Source organism: Mytilus trossulus, chromosome 3 (assembly GCF_036588685.1).
Source record: "Mytilus trossulus isolate FHL-02 chromosome 3, PNRI_Mtr1.1.1.hap1, whole genome shotgun sequence".
Classification (NCBI taxonomy): domain Eukaryota; kingdom Metazoa; phylum Mollusca; class Bivalvia; order Mytilida; family Mytilidae; genus Mytilus; species Mytilus trossulus.
The window spans coordinates 39,034,625-39,053,950 of record NC_086375.1 but is presented as its reverse complement, the minus strand read 5'-3'; the positions used below and the strand labels follow the sequence as shown (position 1 = coordinate 39,053,950).

The 19,326-nt window shown below is 29.9% G+C and overlaps 1 protein-coding gene across 1 annotated transcript; it reads left to right on the top strand.

Moving 5' to 3' along the window:
* Window positions 1-163: 163 nt before the first annotated feature.
* Window positions 164-15,367, top strand: LOC134711444 (PCI domain-containing protein 2-like). Its single transcript, XM_063572036.1, has 15 exons — window positions 164-283; window positions 1,416-1,457; window positions 2,663-2,784; window positions 3,741-3,806; window positions 4,395-4,491; window positions 4,947-5,050; window positions 5,628-5,703; window positions 6,347-6,441; window positions 7,176-7,222; window positions 7,782-7,882; window positions 8,876-8,949; window positions 10,187-10,312; window positions 13,261-13,327; window positions 14,236-14,292; window positions 15,151-15,367. The coding sequence occupies exons 1-15, from the start codon at window positions 248-250 to the stop codon at window positions 15,232-15,234; spliced, it is 1,194 nt and encodes a 397-aa protein (XP_063428106.1). The 5' UTR covers window positions 164-247; the 3' UTR covers window positions 15,235-15,367.
* The last annotated feature ends 3,959 nt before the right edge of the window (window positions 15,368-19,326 follow it).

The following is a 19,326-nucleotide window of genomic DNA, read 5'->3' as shown; positions in this document are numbered from 1 at the left end:
TGAAATTTATGTTATTTGTGATTCATTTTCTTTTTCTAATTTTAAATAATTTATAAAGAATATATAAAGAAAACACTGTATCACGAAAACAACTATCAAAACTTGTAATTGGTCGCAAAGACGTGGGAAGCTGTATGAGGATACTATCTGTTTAGTACTATCCTTGTAAAATCAAAACTTCCGGTTTCAATTTTCACATGGGTTGCATTGATTTTTAAGTCCTGTAAACATTTATTGGCCATTGAAAATGGCAACTTGGTCAATGAACCAGTATTTTCAAACAGTAAGTTTATGTTTTATAGGAAATGAAAAAAATCACTTTGCTCCTTAAAATATACTTGGAAATCTTTAAACTGAAAACCATTTTTTTTACAAAAAAGAGTAAAAAAATACCCCTACATGATAAGAAAGACAAAGTTGTCCAAGACATAAAAAACATGGCTATTTCAACAAAAAGACAATATTTTTTCTAAAAAATGGAACAAAAACTATACTTGACCATCACTGACACTGTGAACTGACTGTTAATTTGAGGCAGGTGTTACATTTTGTACCTGTGAATGGGGACAAAGTCTGTTTGAATTATTTTTCTTTTGTGACTTACATACATGTATTTGTTAAAAAAAAAAAAAATGAAAATACTGGAACGTTTCCAATATTGGTTCTGTTGTTGCGGATTTTACTTGTGACGTTATTTAAGTTATGACATCATGTTCAAAGTAAACAAAGAAAGGCAATGCATCAGGTAACGTTAATATCAAAGTCACGTAGAATTATTAAAAATGAAATATTGGTATTGTGTTCCTTGAGTTCCAATATTTTACTAGACTACTTAAAGTTTCACCACAACGAGCCCGGAAGAAGGAAGTAGATTTCTTCATTCTGCGCAAATAATATATGGGAATTAAAAAAAGCTTCAAAAAAAATTTGAACGATTTTGAGTTTATTAGTACAATGAAACTTTTGGGATTTTCCCGTTTTTTTTTTTTTTAATTTTATTGATTTTTCTACTGTAATAGGGGACTACTTCCCCATATGAATTGCCAAATGTTTAAATGTTCTATATATATTAAAAAAAAAATGTTAATAAGTTGTATAGCTAGTGTCAGTTAAATTTGCTTCCATACAGTTGGGTTTTTTCCCCTCATAGTTCTTCATCCCTGGCTTCAAAGCATTGAAAAACTAATGAAAACACAAAAGGTTCAAAATAGGGATCAGAGAGTGATCAAGAGATTATCTCACAACTGCCTTCTAGTGACCAGTGACTACACATTTATGACATTAAGGTTTGTTGCTTGAAAAGATTTATTTAGAATTTTGGCTTTACACAAACATGCCTAAACAGTTTGTATGTACATGTAACCTTCTTAGAATATTAAATATAAGAGATAATGACAAAGTATCTTTATTTTTAGTTAGATGATGCCTTACAAGAAAGAGATGGGTTGAAAACAGCAGTAAGTTATTGATTTTAGATGTAAATCTATTCTTGTAACAATTTATGAGCAATAATAAACAGAATATATCCCTTTATTACATGTAACATGTTGAAAATGAAAAAAGTTAATGTGAAATAGATTTTGATAAATAATATTAGACAAGATGAAAAAAGTATTTTTCCTATTTTGCACATTACAACATGTAGCTAATGTTTTTCATTACTCTTTTCTTTGTTAATAAAACAGGGACCCGTATGTTTTTTCCCCATGTCACCCCGTATCTCAAAAACGATTTATGATAATTGATCAAAACTTTACACATTTCTCAGTTATATTAATCTGAAGATCTGTATACTTTTGGTGATGATTCAAAATTTTATATTTGAGTTCTTGAATGAGTATTATTTAAAAAAGGGGAAGGTTTTTTTACATGTCATGCCATATCTCAAAAACAATTAATGATTATTGCTTAAAACTTTACACACTTCTTAGTTATATTAATCTAAAGATCTGTATACTTTTTGGTGATGATTCAAAATTTAATTTTTGAGTTATTAAGTATTTTGTAAGAAAAGGGGGGTTCACATGTCGCGCTCTATCTCAAAAACAATTTATGATTATAGCTTAAAACTTTACACATTTCTAAGTTATATTAATCGTAAAATCTGTTTCCTTTTTGGTGATGATGATTCAAAATTTTACTGATGAGTTATTGAGGTTTTTTTTGTTAAAAAAAAATGTGTTTTCACTTAACATGCTGTATCTCAAAGACAATATATGATTATAGCTTAAAACTTTACACACTTCTTAGTTATAATAATCTTAAGATCTGTATACTTTTTGGTGATGATTTAAAATTTCATTTTTGAGTAATTAAGTATTTGGTAAAAAAGGGGGGTTCACATGTCACGCTCTATCTCTAAAACAATTTATGATTATAGCTTTAAACTTAACACACTTCTTAGTTTATATATTAATCTAAAAAAGGTGTGTTTTCACATGTCACGGTATCTCAAAAACTTATAATTTATGATTATTGCATGAAACGACGGGCGTATCATGTGCTCATGGCGCAGCTGTTTATGAAACTTGTTAATGTACTGTACCCATAGTTTATGAGGTTCCAAAATCAATCAGAAGTTTTTAAAAATCTAGCTAAATAAGGAAGAAAAATGAACCATTATGAAATCAATTTATTTGATTTTGTTTGACATTTTTTCCAGGAATTACTGTCATTCCAACATCCACACATTCAAAATCCTCGACTACAGGTAGAGCATCCAGAATCTCAGGTCCAGAGAGTTTTTGATAGTCCATTTGATGAAATGATTGCTGCTCATTTAAGGTTAGTCTAGAAAAAAATATGAAGCGTAAAGGACAAACCAAATTAAAAACAAACAAAGTTACAAACACACACATATAATTTATCAATACAGGTACTCATAAAAAATTTAATTTTGCCACGAAAATTAATTCTTGAAGTATATATGTAGCATTTATAATTATGGTTAGATCTTTCACCAATTGTGAACTTTCCATTTCTAAGTACATGTGTAGCAACATTCCAGCAGTACCTGCATACTGGGTATATATCTCCCAATTGATAGGATATTCCTGTGCTTGCATTTCCTATCATGATTTTTTTGATAGGGTGTTGCTGCTCACAAGAAAGCTATTAAACCAAGAGTTCCAAATAGTGAAGTTGAAATCATCCCTTCGTAAATTTTACGTACGCCATCACGAGTTGGTTGACCGTTATGGAATAACCGTTTCACAAATGATATCGGATATGTTCCTTACGTCGTAGTTACAATCCCTTATCTTTTATGAATGTGACCTACCAAATTAGACTATTTACCGGATTTGTAATCACATAAGCAACACGATGGGTGCAACATGTGGAGCAGGATTTGCTTACCCTTCCGGAGCACCTCAGTTCACCCATAGTTTTTGATGGGGTTTGTGTTGTTTAGTTTTCTATGTTGTGTCATGTGTACTATTGTTTGTCATTTTGTCTTTTTCATTTTTAGCCATGGCGTTGTCAGTTTGTTTTAGATTTATGAGTTTGACTGTCCCTTTGTTATCTTTCGTCCCTCTTTTATACTTCACAGTTACTTCAAACATTAGCTGACACTGAACAGCAAGCTATAAAGGGCCTCAAAAATAATTATATACATATTTTTATGACATGGTGGTCAATAATCGTAGTACTTACTACAATATCTAAATACTGTCATTTACATAACAAGACAAACCAAAAAGATAAAAGTTTTTGATGGAATTTTAATTGTATTTTTACAGGTGTTGCTGGGCTGTATCAAATCATGATTTTATTGAAGCCTATGGCTGCCAATCTGTTGTTGCACAGTATCCTTCTTTAAACTTGTTGTTCTATCAATAAGAGGGTCACATGTTTGTTAAAAAAATATTTTTGATTTTCATCCAGCAGTAGAAAAGATCTTCAACATAGGCATAAATGAGTTGCAATGTTTAGAATTTTAAAAAATGATACTGAATTTATATTGTGTACGTACTATTTCACAAAAACTTTGTGGATTATTTTTAAGAAATATTTAAAAAGGTGAAAACTATCACAAATTTACAAGAATTGGTCTTCAATCTTACGATTCTTCATTGACTTCATAATTTTTACTGTGACACCCGGAATTTAGCTTTCTATATGAATACATGGATCTGTTATTCAGACATGTTTTATATAATGAATTCAAAAATATATATAACATGTGTATTATTATATGATATTTTAAAATGTTTGACTTAGAGTTGACAATAGTACAATTAGAATTTTCCAGTGATTACAATTATAATGAGCCCAAACCACTCATCAAATGAGATAAAACTAAATAAAAAAGTAATTTGATTTTTGAAAAAACTTTTGTTCTTGCTCAATCTTGCTCAAGATTTTATATTTATTTATTCCTTAATTTAGACTAGAGCATTCAACAAGATATTTCAGAGTCAAAAGGATGAAAACTGGTCATTGCCTATAATGTTTAATATATTTATAGATCTGAGATTGTTTGCCAACAGTGTAAGTCTCATTTAATTATAACAATTATCATAGAAAACTAGATCATAGTTGATCACCTTAGAATTATGTTTGACAAATCTGTGTCATCCCAATTTATCTAAAAAGTATCTGATTTAAGCTTTCTATTTTTTTTTTAATTAAGAAAATCCCTTTTTTTCTGTTTTTTTTTTTTTTTAATAACTAAAGCAAAAATGCTTCAAATGAAAATTTAGAACTTGTTTTGAAATATTCTTAACACTTATACTAATAATAAAAAACAGTTGTAAAAATTTGCTCTATGTAAATTAACAGCGTAAAATAAGTGTTAAATTTAACCTATCAGATATTATTCTAAACAGTAAGTTGTTTTAGCAACTAATCAATCAAAATAATCAAAATTTTATATGTGAAAGAAATTGCTTAACAGCTTTTCTTAGACATTTTTGGGGGGTTTATTAAATTTTGCTTGTTTTCAGGGAGATATACAAGCTGTACACAAAGGAAAGGGTAAAATGGGAGACAGATTAGAGAAAGCTGCAGATCTTATCATGGGCTGTTTTAGAGTCTGTGCCAGTGATAAGTATGTACCTATTTTAACATATATTGTTGGGGTCGATTAGTTTTGAAAAACATGATATAGTTATGAAAAAATAAAAGGCATCAGCAGTTTGATGTTTAAAGCTCCTTAATCCATTTTGAATACTGTAAAAAAATAATTGCAGGCATGTCCATTTACCTTTATTGAAATTATTTCAGACATAAAGTTCAAATCTGATTAACTTATCATGTCTGAAAATCGTATACTTATGAACATGCATATCTTCTTATGGTGGAACATAACACTAAAGGGAGATAACTCTGTAAAATCAGCTAAATGTTTTAATTAAGTTGTGTTGTTAATGGAATATAAAACTTCTCAATGATCAAAATGACTGTCAGTCAAACTGCTATGTAACTAGTGTAATTTTTCTGATAAAATGGTTGGTTCAAATTTTTGGAAATTTTAATATTTTTGTCAAAGGTCAAAGTAAATACTCTGTCAAAATTTTGTGAAAATTAAACGAGCCAAATTAATTTTAGTGAAAGTGTTGGGTACCACTTGAAGATCTCATTTTAAAACTCACAGCTAATTTATTTGTTTATGTCTTTTAATATAGTCGAGCATCTGTAGAAGATTCCAAGAAATGGGGAATGTTGAATCTTGTTAACCAGCTGTTTAAAATATACTTTAAGGTAAGTATAAAAACATTTATCGGCGCAATAAGTTTATTCCAAGCAAGCTGGTAATAATAAATAATATTTGTATTTTTGTATTTAGTATTGATAAATTCAAATGGCCTTTATTAGTCATATGATCTGTTTAGAATTTAAATCTAGATAAAAATGCTTTGTATAAAATATGAAGTTAGTAGGTATAGGAAGATGTGGTATGAGTGGCAATGAGACAACTCTCCATCCAAATAACAATATATAAAAGTAAACCATTATAGGTCAAGGTACTGCCTTCAACACGGAGCCTTGGCTCACACCGAACAACAAGCTAGGCAATCTTTCAGTAGAAAAATTTCAGATTGCCCATAATACCAGACTGAGAATATTTTATGAAGTTATTGAACTTTCTTCAAAAATTACAAAGGCATGAACATGATTAAGAATGAAAATCCTCACACTTTCTGCATTTTTTTGGGAGGAGCATGGAATTGTGATACAATTCCTTAAAACACTATTCAACATGTATACATTCACATAAACATCTTTGTCAGTTGCAATATATGTCATTCTATAACTGTACATTATTGATGAAATGAAAAAGATTATTAATTTAAAAAGTGCATTAGATATATAGTTTTGTACACATATATTATTGTTATTGCAGATAAACAAATTACACTTGTGTAAGCCACTGGTGAGAGCTATAGATAGTTTACCGATGAAAAACAGATTCTCCCTGTCTCAACAAGTAACATTTAAGTAAGTAAGACTTAAGATTGTTATAAACAGCTGTGAAGATGGTACAGAAATTAGCTAAGTAGTTAAATAGTTAAGTTTTGGACTGGAAACATGGCTGGTATGATATTTACCTGTAGTTTCTTGTGTATATTTTGGAGTTTGGTATGACGTCCATCATCACGGGACTAGTATGCATATTTTTTTAGGGGTCAGCTGGATTTTTTTTATGCATTAAAGACCCATTAGTGGCCTTCTGCTGTTGTCTGCTCTATGGTCGGGTTGTTGTCTCTTTGGCACATTCCCCATTCTTAATTTTATTTGAAATTGGTCTAATGTTAAAAAAGATTAAGGCACAAATATTAATGAGTTGTTGAAATCAGGTATGGTTAGAAACTATGTGATGTATCTTAGCATTATACATTTTATCTTCGACATGTTGTAGAAATAAAAAATTCATGTGAGCATTTAAAGTCACTTTATATAGAATTTCAGAAATCAATGAGGCAAAATTTGACATCTTTCATACAAATTATATACATATGTGTGAATGCAAGCGCTATTGTTTTGTTAAATCAGTATTTTTGTAATTTAGGTGTAAATTTGTGTACATTTTTCTACTCACTGTAAAAATAATCCTTAAGATGATGAACTATAAAATTTTGTTATGTAAGCAGTTATTACAAATCATTTTGGCCATTTTAACACTTTATACACGACCTACACAATTTTGTAATTGAGGAAAATGTTAATTTCAGATATTATGTTGGAAGAAAGGCAATGTTTGACAGCGACTACAAAGCAGGTATTTATTATAGGATATATCACAATCATGGTTACAAAGTGATTTAACAAAAACAATTGTGAGTTAATTGGTCAAGTTTAAACATCAATCAATTTAAAAACAAATGTGATATCATTTGACAGTTTGATCATTTTTTTTTAAATTTTCCTATCTGATCCCTTTGTACACACACACAGTGTGGTAAATTCCACGAATATATATTTAGATTAGTTAAAGAAGCAGATGAGTATATAGACTATATCTAAAAGTTACCGCAAATTAAAATCACTACATGTTACCACTGATAGTAAAGTATTCAAAGTTTAGCAAAAAAAAAAACTGGAAGTAAAATAGTCACTATATAAAAAACAATTTAAAAAATCTTGTTATATTCATCTCAGTCAGTAAATGCCGTATTTGTCCTACATTGACAGTTTCATGAAGACAAGGTAGGCAGCAGGAATGAGGCCTTTTTAAAATATTCTTTAAGCTGAAATGTTTATAATACAACTTACATGAACATTGCTAGTAACATTTTGTTCTGATTATTTAAATTTAAACTTAATGTTTTTTCTTACAGCTGAAGAATATCTAACTTTTGCCTTTGAAAGATGTCATAAAAGAAGCATGAAGAATAAAAGAATGAGTTTAATTTACTTATTACCTGTTAAGATGTTGTTGGTAAGAATAAAAGAATGAGTTTAAATTACTTATTAATTGTTAGGATGTTGTTGCTAAAAAATAAGAAATAGGACTTTTTTTTTAAATTTAATAATAATAAATTTTTTCAAATATTACCAAAATACATGTAGTAAATTTTGTTAATTGTAAGTTAAGGCAACTGTCTTTGTAACAGCCTAAATATATATTTCATTTGTTTTTATATCTTTAAAACTAGTTACTGTTAAGACCATGTTAGATCAATGAATTAAAATCATGTTGTATTCATTGTTATGAATTCATTAAATAGAAGGTATAGCTGACTATTTTTTATCAAACATGTCAATTTCTTTTTCAAAGTACCATCACAATTGATGATCCTGTTTTTGGCCAGGGTACACCTAACGGCAAGAAGATAACATTTTATTGGTCAATAATTGATCAGTTAGCTATTTCAGTCTCAATGATTAAATATAGCATTGAAATAACATCAAGATCAGATTATTTTGAAACTTTTGTTACAAAATGAAATGTGTGCTTAATTGATACACCATGATACAATCTTCGTGCATCTTTGGGCTAACCAGTTTGGAAAATGAAAGTTCAGACAGATTCATGAGTTCAGGACTCATGGTCTTGATTGGTGAGAACCCTGATAGGACTTAAAAAACTTCACTATTTTTATACCCAAGCTGCTAGGTGATTGAAGCATTTAGTGCTACTCTTGTCTGTACGTACCTATGTACATTTCTAAAATGGTTACCGATCTCTAAGTTTGCCTCAACCAAATGTTATGAAACTTATTGAAAATTCAAATTTAAAATTGAGTAGGTCACTTTTACCGTTCTTTAGTAAGATCCCTTTACAATGTCATATGCAAGTGGGGGTATCATCTGTGTCTATGGACATTTTATTTGATTTAAGGAGCAATATAATGGCTATGTCATACCTCTCCCTTTCATAATGTAAATGTAATGTGTCTATAATTTTTCAAAAATTCATTATGTATTTCAGGGTAAAATGCCAAAACCCCAAGTGTTACAGAAATATGATTTAATGCAGTTTGCTGACGTTGCTAGAAGTGTCAGGTAAGAACTTTCCCAAAAATGACTGCTTTTTAAAAATTAATAAAGCAGTTTGAATTTGTAGTGCTTTTAAAACCAAAAAAGAAGAATGTCTTGAAATATAAATATTTTGTGTGAGGATAACACAGGTAAGGAAGCTTGATTTGAATACATGTATCTTGACACTAGAAAAGTATTTTAATCATAGAAAAAAATCAAAATGTGGAAAATCTGAAGGATTAAGCTTGGATTATTATAGGATTAAACACATTTTTTCTAGAGGTTATTGATGTGTAAACCGGGGCAGTTAACTCACAAACTGAATAAAAATCTGAAGGACTTTTATGTCAAGTTTGTGAGTTAGAGACCCGGTTTACACATCAATAACCTCTATAAAAAATGTGTTTAATCCTTATAATTCTTCAGCCAAACATTCACGATTATTAATTAACATTATCACTTTGATGGCTATTATATGTACCATCAGAAGCACAATGACATGTCGTAACTAAGGAGTACATTGCCATCTTGACTTTCTAAAAAACTTAAATGTTCGATAAATGCAACAGAAAAATGAACTTGCACCAACCTCAAAAACTTCAATATAATTTAGATACTATCCGAATTTGAAGCGTAGAAGTAACAAAATAATCATCCGTCTGAAAGTTTTCAATCGTATGACGTCGTGTTTTGCCCTGACGTAAATTCGCCAAATCATTCGTGAAATTTCCTGGAATTTTATTTAAATTTTATTTTATACATTTGCGAAGCTTTAATGCATTTATTTTTTTATTTTTTTTTTTGTTATATAGGCATTAGAATAGAAACAACTGTTATGCCATTGTTTTATAATCTCAACTTGCTGAAAATCCCAGTATCCCTGCAAGAATGTGTATCGCGCATGAATAGATTACAAAAGTAGTTTCAGAAACATGGTTTATCGAAGTGTAAACCAAAAGAAAAATTCTACTTGACCAATCCAATTCAAGCATTTCTAGATATGCAAATGATATAAGAATTATATGAATCTCAATTTCAATAACTAAGCTCAGAAATTATTTTGTCCATGTATTATTTAGATTTTGAAAGACAGGACAAAATGCGATATAATTATTGTAATTTTTAGAAAATCTTCATCAAGACATATATATCTGATATTATAATTTGACATTTTATTAATGTGTTACTCACCCTGTCGCATTAATCTCATTAATAAAGACCCTGTTATCATTTTTGAATTTACAGTTTTATTATATTACAGTACTGGTAACCTGTTGAAGTTAAATGAAGCTCTTCAAAGAAATGAAACCTTTTTCATTAAGTGTGGTATATATCTTATCTTGGAGAAGCTAAAGATAATTACCTACAGAAATTTATTTAAAAAAGTGTAAGTATACTTATAGATTATGGGGTACTATTACTGATATTGTAAGATATCAGCTGTGAGCCACTATGTGAATCTCTTTGGCTTGTGAGCCCAGAGAATGAGTTAAAAAGCTTCACATTGTGTCGATGATGCTGATATTTTAAGATATTTATAGGGAAAATAAATGATTATCTGTTTATCATTCTATTTCTGGTCTGTAACCCTCCTTTGGCTTGATAAGTTCTCCTCAGACATTGTGACTTTGCTGAAAATGTCAGCTTTTGTCCCAAGAACAATTAATCATAATCTCTATAAGAAAACAAATTATCTGAAGACCTCTTTTGAAAATCTCTATGATGGATAAAGTGTGTAACAGCATTTTGAAGGGTTACAATTTTTGCAGCATTTTCTGTGCATGTTTTTTTAAATTCTAGAAAATGTGTCATATTTTTTATTTGTTCTTGTGTTTTGAATAAACAAAACATCAAAGACAAAGAGATTTAATGCAAAACTGTTCACATGTTGTCCATTGGGATATTTTTAAAGAGCCAATAACTATCTGTTAATAATCTTTTTGCTATGACGGTTCCTAGCATGTGATTACACTTGTAATGAAGGTAAAAATTATTTTTTATTACAGATATATTTTTTGTATATATCAATTAAAATGTTTGCAGGGTTTTTTTTGTGGGATGTTACTATTTAAAAGTTATCTCCCTTTTACTAAGAAGACTCAATATAATATTTTCATGGTTTGGGTGAAAAATTTCACTTGCTGAGTTATTTATTTTAACTAAATATTTTGATGACATGTTATCACATTAAAACACTTTATAAAAACAATGTGTTTTAATCAAATTTGCAATATTGTTCAAATTTTTAAACTTATGATTATAATAAAATAGTTTTTGCTAGAAAATCATCTTCATTATATAATTCTTCATTAAAAGTCAAAAGGTGCATATACATAAGATTTTTGTAACATGTAAAATTTTACATGTAAATATATATTGATTGGTAGATATAAGAAGAAGTTGTACAACTCTCCATCCAAGTCATAATTTGTAAAAGTAAACCATTATAAGTCAAAGTACAGACATAATTTTTGGGCCCTTTATAGCTTGTTGTTCAGTGTGAGCCAAGGCTCCGTGTTGAAGGCCGTACTTTAACCTATAATGGTTTAGTTTTTAAATTGTTATTTGGATGGAGAGTTGTCTCATTGGCACTCACACCTCATCTTCTTATATCTATTCAACATGTACACATGTATGCATGATTACAAGAGTAGTTGTATATTGACAGGAAATTTTGTAATGGTTATAATTATTAGTTTTATTATCATTATTTGTTAACTGCATTTTTAAAACCACAGTAATTCAAATCTCTAATCTTTTCATTTATTCAAAAATAACAATAATAAATTATCACAAAATTTTTAATTTCAAGAAGAACAATTATTTAACTTGTTTAGTTCCCTCTCAATGGTGATCTCTCAGTGGGTCTATTCCCTACATAATTAACAACTTTTTTTTCTCACAAAAAAAGAAGGAGGGGGACACCTGACCTTGGGCATCCTCTTAATCCACCCCTGAAACTGAGATATCTGTAGTCTTTCCTATAAAAGACTCATTTTAAGTGTTATCTCCCTTATATTTAAAAAAAAAAATCTTTCTAGAGTGGGGTGCTCATTTTCACCACATCTTTCCATGTTTTCTACAGTTTATGTTCAGGTTTATTTGCTTTTGAATTATACTGATATTTCTATATGAAGATAACTTCAAATGCAAAACATTCCTAAGCTTGAAAACATGTTTGTTTGAAAATAATCATCTGTAAAGTTAGATTAAAAGGTGTTTGAAATTTCCCCATGTTTTGTCAATGGGGGACACATATTCCCCGTTTTTACACATCTATTTAAAACCAAATAACTGCAGCTTTATATAATATTTATCAAATAAATTTCATTATAGATGAACAGCAGACATTTCAAAGGTGTAAAAAACAGAAATTTTGGCCAATCATTCAAAAATTTACTAAGAAAAAAATCTTTGAAAATCCTGTTTTTCATTCAGGAAATTGACCGAAAATCATTGTCCTTTTTTCGGCCCTTTTGCAGTAAGTGCTGTAATTTTGTTTACGCATATTTCTTCCATTTCTGCCTTCCTTTAAAGTTTTTACACCCCAAAATCATAAAACGGCGAAATTGTGTCCCCGGCGAATATGAGCCCCCCACTCTATATATTTTCATAGAAAAAAATCCATTTCTGTTATGATTTATTTTTACGGATATTTAGATTAAATATTGTCTCTTTTAAATCCTTTCTGAAAAATGTACTCTCTAATCCTTATTTGAAACACTGTTCAAACTTTGAAGCTTATAATTATTATTAAATTGTTTACATATAGAAAATAATCTTCATTTTTATTTTCCATTACAGGTCAAAGTGTGCATATACTATAACTATGTTTGAAGCATGTGATTTTTAGTTTTTCTCATGTAAATATCAAATGAATAATATGTGTTATAATAAAGTATGGTTAACATGATTGATTGATTGTCAGTGTTTAGCACCACTTTCAGCACTATTAGCTGTATCATTTTGACAATATTTTTTTTATTGCTGGAGGAAGCCTTAGTACCCAAAGAAGACCACAACCTTGGGCAGTAATGTTTGAATTTCAAATGATTTAAATCAGAGTCAAACACATCTAGGGTTTAAATTCTTATCTTCAGTGTTGGCTAGTGATCACTTTTAAAACTCTTATAAGGCTTGATCACATGGCTCCATAGTTGAAATGACACGGATATCATTCAGGCTCCTGGCTTATCTCACTGGCTCTATTGGTGCAATTTAGTGAATATAAGTTTGACTGACTTCAATCTTTGTAATCTGTTGCAATGAAGATGGAAAACAGCTATATCACATTTGATTTTATATTTTGTACAGCACATTTGATTCTACTTACAGATATTTAATATTAAAGACACATCTGTTACCAATAGAGTCCTTTACAGCAGCTTTGAGAATGATGCAGGTAAGATATTTCTTACTTACTCAAAAAAATAAATTCAATACAAATTACTTCACTTGCTTGGAAATATACTGGTATAAATACTGATTAATTGTACTGCAGATCAATGCTGAGAAGTTAATAGACACTATATATTGCTTGAGTATACCAACATTTCTAGCTTTATAATCTAGTATTGCTGCAAGTTTGTTGGAAGGCAAAAAAACATTAATAATATCTATATTTATATAAACCAAATCTTATTATTTGTATAAAAGGAGATTATAACCCTTTATTGCCAACTTTTCAATGAGCTTCATTGTTACAAAGCAGTTCTACTGACTGGTATGGGAAACTTCAAAGAATAAGCTCAAAGTTATGATAAATCACCTAACTCAACCTGATATATCTATGCATGTACATAACAACCACACCATCATTATCATTACTCAACTAAAAAAACAGATTTTCGTAAATTATGTTATTTTTTTGCAGTGTATTAATTTGTTGTTATATTGTTATCCCCTTGTCTGTTTTCCATCTGTTCATTGGTCCAACAAATTGTCACACATTACTGGTACTTGAAAACTGCCATGACTTCATATTAATACAGATGCTTAACTTTGAGTTACTTGCTGATTTTTTATACTTTGTATTATGAGTGTGTGAATGCTTTGAATAAAATGCATTGTAATTGCTTAATGTCTTTCAAGACTTGGTTGTTATCCCAAGATCATCTTATTGTAGTTATTATTGAATAAAATGCATATTTGAAAACAACACTCTGCAGCTATTTTTTAAACCCCCAAATGGGAAGAAACATCACATGTATTCTGTTATACAACATTTATTCATGCGATAAACTATTAGATAAAATATATCAATTATAATGGCATGTTTTAAGTGACTGACAAATATTGTTTGTATTCTAGGTAGATGATATAGACAATGATGAAACAGCATGCATTATTGCAAACTTGATATATGAGGTCAGTATATATAGGCAGGCAAAAAAGGCAGCTAATATATTTTTCTCTGTTTTATCACTGAAATAGATATTGGTTTAGAATTTTAAAGAGTGACTCACTGTGGTATAGATCACTGTTGCTCAAATGTTTTTGTCAGTTAAAGATCAGCTTTGTTCATTCTTTTTTCAGATGATGAGCAGCTTTATTTATGTTTTTGGTCAGATAATATGGAAAATTAGCTTATGTCCATTTTCATTTGTTGTATATGTTTTCATCCTTGTTTTCTCAGATATACTTTAGAGTTCTTGTCTGAAAGTTTATCGAATTCACACAAATAATTCAAAAGAACAGGAATTTTGAAATTTCAGTGGTAAATATAACGCAAATCTATTGATTAGAACAGGCAATATACCTTGATATAACAGAAATTTGGCCATTTTGGGGATAAAAAACTTTGAGATGACAAGGATAACCTATATTAAGTTTGATGAATGTCAATAATTCTGTGGATTCAATATTATAAGTGGGATATCAATCACATGGATTTCATGTTCAATGAAGTAAAAAAAAAATTATAAACTTGTATACATACTCTGGAAATACCATAAATTCTAATATCAACAAAAAAAATCAATTAATCTTTGTTCCACAAAATAGGTATCAATGATAAATGAATCCGAAGTAACACTAATGGGATAGAAAGAAGTAGAAAAAAAATCATCTAAATGTGTTAATGCATCTATGACATTAGTGTCTGCGAATGATTGGGAAAAGTTACCCATTTCACATGTACTGGCCATTGAAATATTGTCTAGTCATATGTATTTATTAAAAATTCCATTTTTTTTTTGGTACTTATTCTTTAATAATATATTTCAGAATAAGATCAAAGGTTACATATCTCACCAGCACCAGAAAGTAGTGGTCAGTAAACAGAATGCATTTCCTGTACTTTCATCATGAATAATAATTATTACACCAAAGTAGAGATACTCTAAATACATGTGTCACATACGTCTTGTCACAAATATGTATGTGTCACGCATGTCATATCACAGATGTGACAACAAACTTGGGCAGCTGAGATGTTACATTTGAAAAGTCAGTAAAAGTGTTTCTTAAAAGAAATACAGTTATAAAGAAATACAGTTAAGTTATACTGAGACCCATCTATTTACAAATTGTACTGTGGAATAGAGCAAATGTAATAGACTGAAAGAGTATGTGTAAAAGTTGTAGAATTATGTACTGTTTGTAATTTTATATAATATATACAATAAACAAATTGTAGTAAAAACACCTATTATAATTATTTCAGTTGGTAATTATAAGCTTGAGCTATTTATCAGCCAGCTATTAGTCTCTGTACTTTTGTGACTTCAGTTTTTGAGAAAATACACCTGTAAATTCAGAAACTATTTTGTGCATTTATTATTGTGATTTTGTCAATTTAGACTAAATGCTAATTTAATTATTGGGATATTGAGAAAAATCCTGTTTAATTCATATTAAATTATTGCAATTATAACCTTTTCCCATTTTTCGCAATAATGAAAACATTGCAATAATTTCTGTATATATAATCAAGTCCAATCTTTCCCTGCCATTAATCATACAAGCCACACAATTTACAGCATCTTCACAAGTCAAGTGTTGTTCTTGGCTAGCTAAAATAGATTTACAGGGAAGAAACAAAGGCTAGCTTTAATATCTTTGTTTTGATGAGATTTGTTTGACAGTTCAAATTTGTTATGATCCATAGAAGCTGAAATTTGTATTTAGGAGTAAGAGCTTAAAGGTTGGTTTATGGACATAATGATGTGTAAAGATGCTGTATTATTGTCTTCCTGTATATACATATGTAAGACATAGTGATGGCCTTGGGCAGTTATTTGCTCTTTGATCCAGTTGTTGTCTCTTTGACATATTCCCTATTTCCATTGTCTTTGCGAGGAAGTTTGAATCCGCTTGTTAGGTTAAATCATCCTGAACATATTAAAATATTTCTCAATGGCCATTTTGCTACAGATGCTTTAATGCCCTGCAAAAGAAGATCACTAGCCAATAAAAACAAACATCCTGGCCCAGTTGTTTTAAAGTTATCTTGACAGATTCTAGGTATTGGTAGTTATACAGGCTAGTGTTGACTTCAGCAAAATATTTTCCCATGATTGTGCATCAGTCTTGTAGTGCCTAAGACATAAACTCTGGTGCAAAGTTAAACCTTTACTCGTCTTCAACAATAAGTGGCATCATACATTATAGAACAGAGAATGGAAACGTGAAATGTGTCAAAAAGCAGAAAACAGCCCAATGCCAACAAAGGTCTTCAATGCAGTGAGAAAATAATGCAAAAAGAGGCAGGCTTCAGCTGGCCTTTAAAAAATATTGTATACTAGTTAAACGAAAAAAATATGAATTAATTCAATTGGAATTATAAAAAAAAATATGCAAGACTAACACAGAAAGATGTGCATATGCACAAAATGTGGCATGGTAAAACACGTTTTGTGTCATGTCAATCAACCCCTATATATCTAGTCAATGTGAAATAATGCAAACATGCACACAGCAAAACATACAGTTAAACAGCTATTACATAAAATTGGTATCTTTGAACACTATGAGATGCAACTTATTTTGTAAAAAAACGGTGAGTAAATAAGAAAAGTCGCAGTCAAATGTATAAAAATTTTGTAGAAATGACTGCCCAAGGGAAATTGCTGCTTCAGCACTTCTTAATGATAAGTTACTCCATGATAAAGAGATACATTTTGCAGCAAATTCCCAGTGCTAGTTATTAACGATTTAGTATATTTATTGGATACTTATGAATAAAAAAGCAATATCAGTGTTGAGAATGTAAAGTTAACCTGACTAACTTTTGCCAGGATGATGACCCTTAAAGGGCACCGTCATGCATTTTGAGAGGGATGCCCATTTACCTTTTAATAATAACCTTAACTCAAGTTTTCGTTAATTATAGAGATTTGGAAAAACTGTATTGTGTAATCATATACTATAAAAATAGCATGTAAATGAATAGCAGTGAATCAAAATTACATCTATCTCTATGACTAGTCTTCAGTCTTTCCAAAGAAATCGCGCTATGACTCGAACATTTTGAATTTATGAGAACTTGTAAAACATGGTTCCTTATTATATCACGATAAAGACCAACAAGTTTTCAAAAGTTATTATGTAATAATAACACTATTTTGACAACATGCCTCCTCTATAAAATCATCATTTCAAATATCTTGATTAAATATTATATTGTAATGAAGTCACGAATTATAAACAGATTAAAAGACCTTAAAATCAATGTTGCTTTGCAACTTGTGCAACGGTGTAACCGTGGAATGCTATATATCAAGAAAGACACCATTACAAAAATCAATTCAATTTCTTATTATTAAGTAATAAAATTAAGAATGGAAATGGGGAATGTGTCAAAGAGACAACAACCCGACCAAATAAAATAACAACAGCAGAAGATCACCAACAGGTCTTCAATGTAGCGAGAAATTCCCGCACCCGGAGGCGTCCTTCAGCTGGCCCCTAAACAAATATATACTAGTTCAGTGATAATGAACGCCATACTAATTTCCAAATTGTACACAAGAAACTAAAATTAAAATAATACAAGACTAACAAAGGCCAGAGGCTCCTGACTTGGGACAGGCGCAAAAATGCGGCGGGGTTAAACAAGTTTGTGAGATCTCAACCCTCCCTCTATACCTCTTACCAATGTAGAAAAGTAAACGCATAACAATACGCACATTAAAATTCAGTTCAAGAAAAGTCCGAGTGTGATGTCAGAAGATGTAACCAAAGAAAATAAACAAAATGACAATAATACATAAATAACAACAGACTACTAGCAGTTAACTGACATGCCAGCTCCAGACTTCAATTAAACTGACTGAAAAATTATGATTTCATCATATGAACATCAGGCACAATCCTTCCCGTTAGGGGTTTGGTATCATACCATCATAGCATATATATAAGAAGAACATAACCCGTGTCATGCCAACAACTGTTTTCAAAAAATAAATGTGTTTAGTTCCGATGCAAAGATCTTATCAGTGACCTTTCTTTCTTGAAATCATTATTATCAGATTTATTTTTACCATACATGATAAGGTTCAACATATTTACTAGATTTGTTGGTTCACCTGTTACTTTGCATTTGCAAATAGGGGTCAACAATGTTTAATAAAAAAAAAAAAAAAAGGCACGACAGTTACACAACAAGATCATAGTACCTTACTATACTGCACATAAATATGTTCATGGATTGAAAAATCTACACCAATTTAAAAGCTATTCAACTTTTTGAATTTACCTCTTTTTATAACTTAGTTAGATACACATGTGACGATTGTGTAATATCGCGAGACTATCAAACTTTCTTTGGACAAAGCGAAATAGATACTGTCATTTGCAGGGAATATCAAGGTAACTAAATATAATTAATTCATGAAAAGCAAAGATAGCGCTACTCAATATGAATAAGGAGTAATTTCAAGCAAAACGGTTCATGTTTTAAAACATATTTGTTCCATTTCACAATAACTTGGGTTATATTTACAATTTACTTCCTTGTTCTAAATTATGAATTTTCTTTTACAATATATATTGGCGTCGATTTGATTCAATTAGATTTAAAAGGAACAAAATACCATTGCGAAGAATCTACTCAATCCAGGTGATATTACTTTGGCATTTTCTACAATTTTGAATCCCATTCTGGTATTGAACCAGGAAGGTAACTATATCTATCAGTGGCGGATTCAGAGGGTGGTGGAGAAATAACCCCCTTTTCCCTTTTCGCTGGAAAGAATATATTCTAAATTTTCGGTTGTATTATTTGCTAATTTTGACAATAATGCTCCTCATTCCTCAGACCTTGGCTTTCCAAAATTAAAAACAGGTCTTATTATAGTTGTTCAACCGAAGTTGCATTGATATCACTTTGAATGTATGTTCTATTCATTCAAAGTAATGTCCAGTTGGAGAGGGGATGACATCTTGTGTTTGACCAGTGAC

Excerpts from the sequence above, each read along its gene's own strand:
- LOC134711444 (XM_063572036.1), top strand. The coding sequence starts at position 248 with ATGGCAACTTGGTCAATGAACCAGTATTTTCAAACA. Across the intron at positions 284-1,415 it reads TGAACCAGTATTTTCAAACA|TTAGATGATGCCTTACAAGA; the intron begins GTAAGTTTATGT and ends CTTTATTTTTAG. Across the intron at positions 10,313-13,260 it reads AGAAATTTATTTAAAAAAGT|ATATTTAATATTAAAGACAC; the intron begins GTAAGTATACTT and ends TTCTACTTACAG.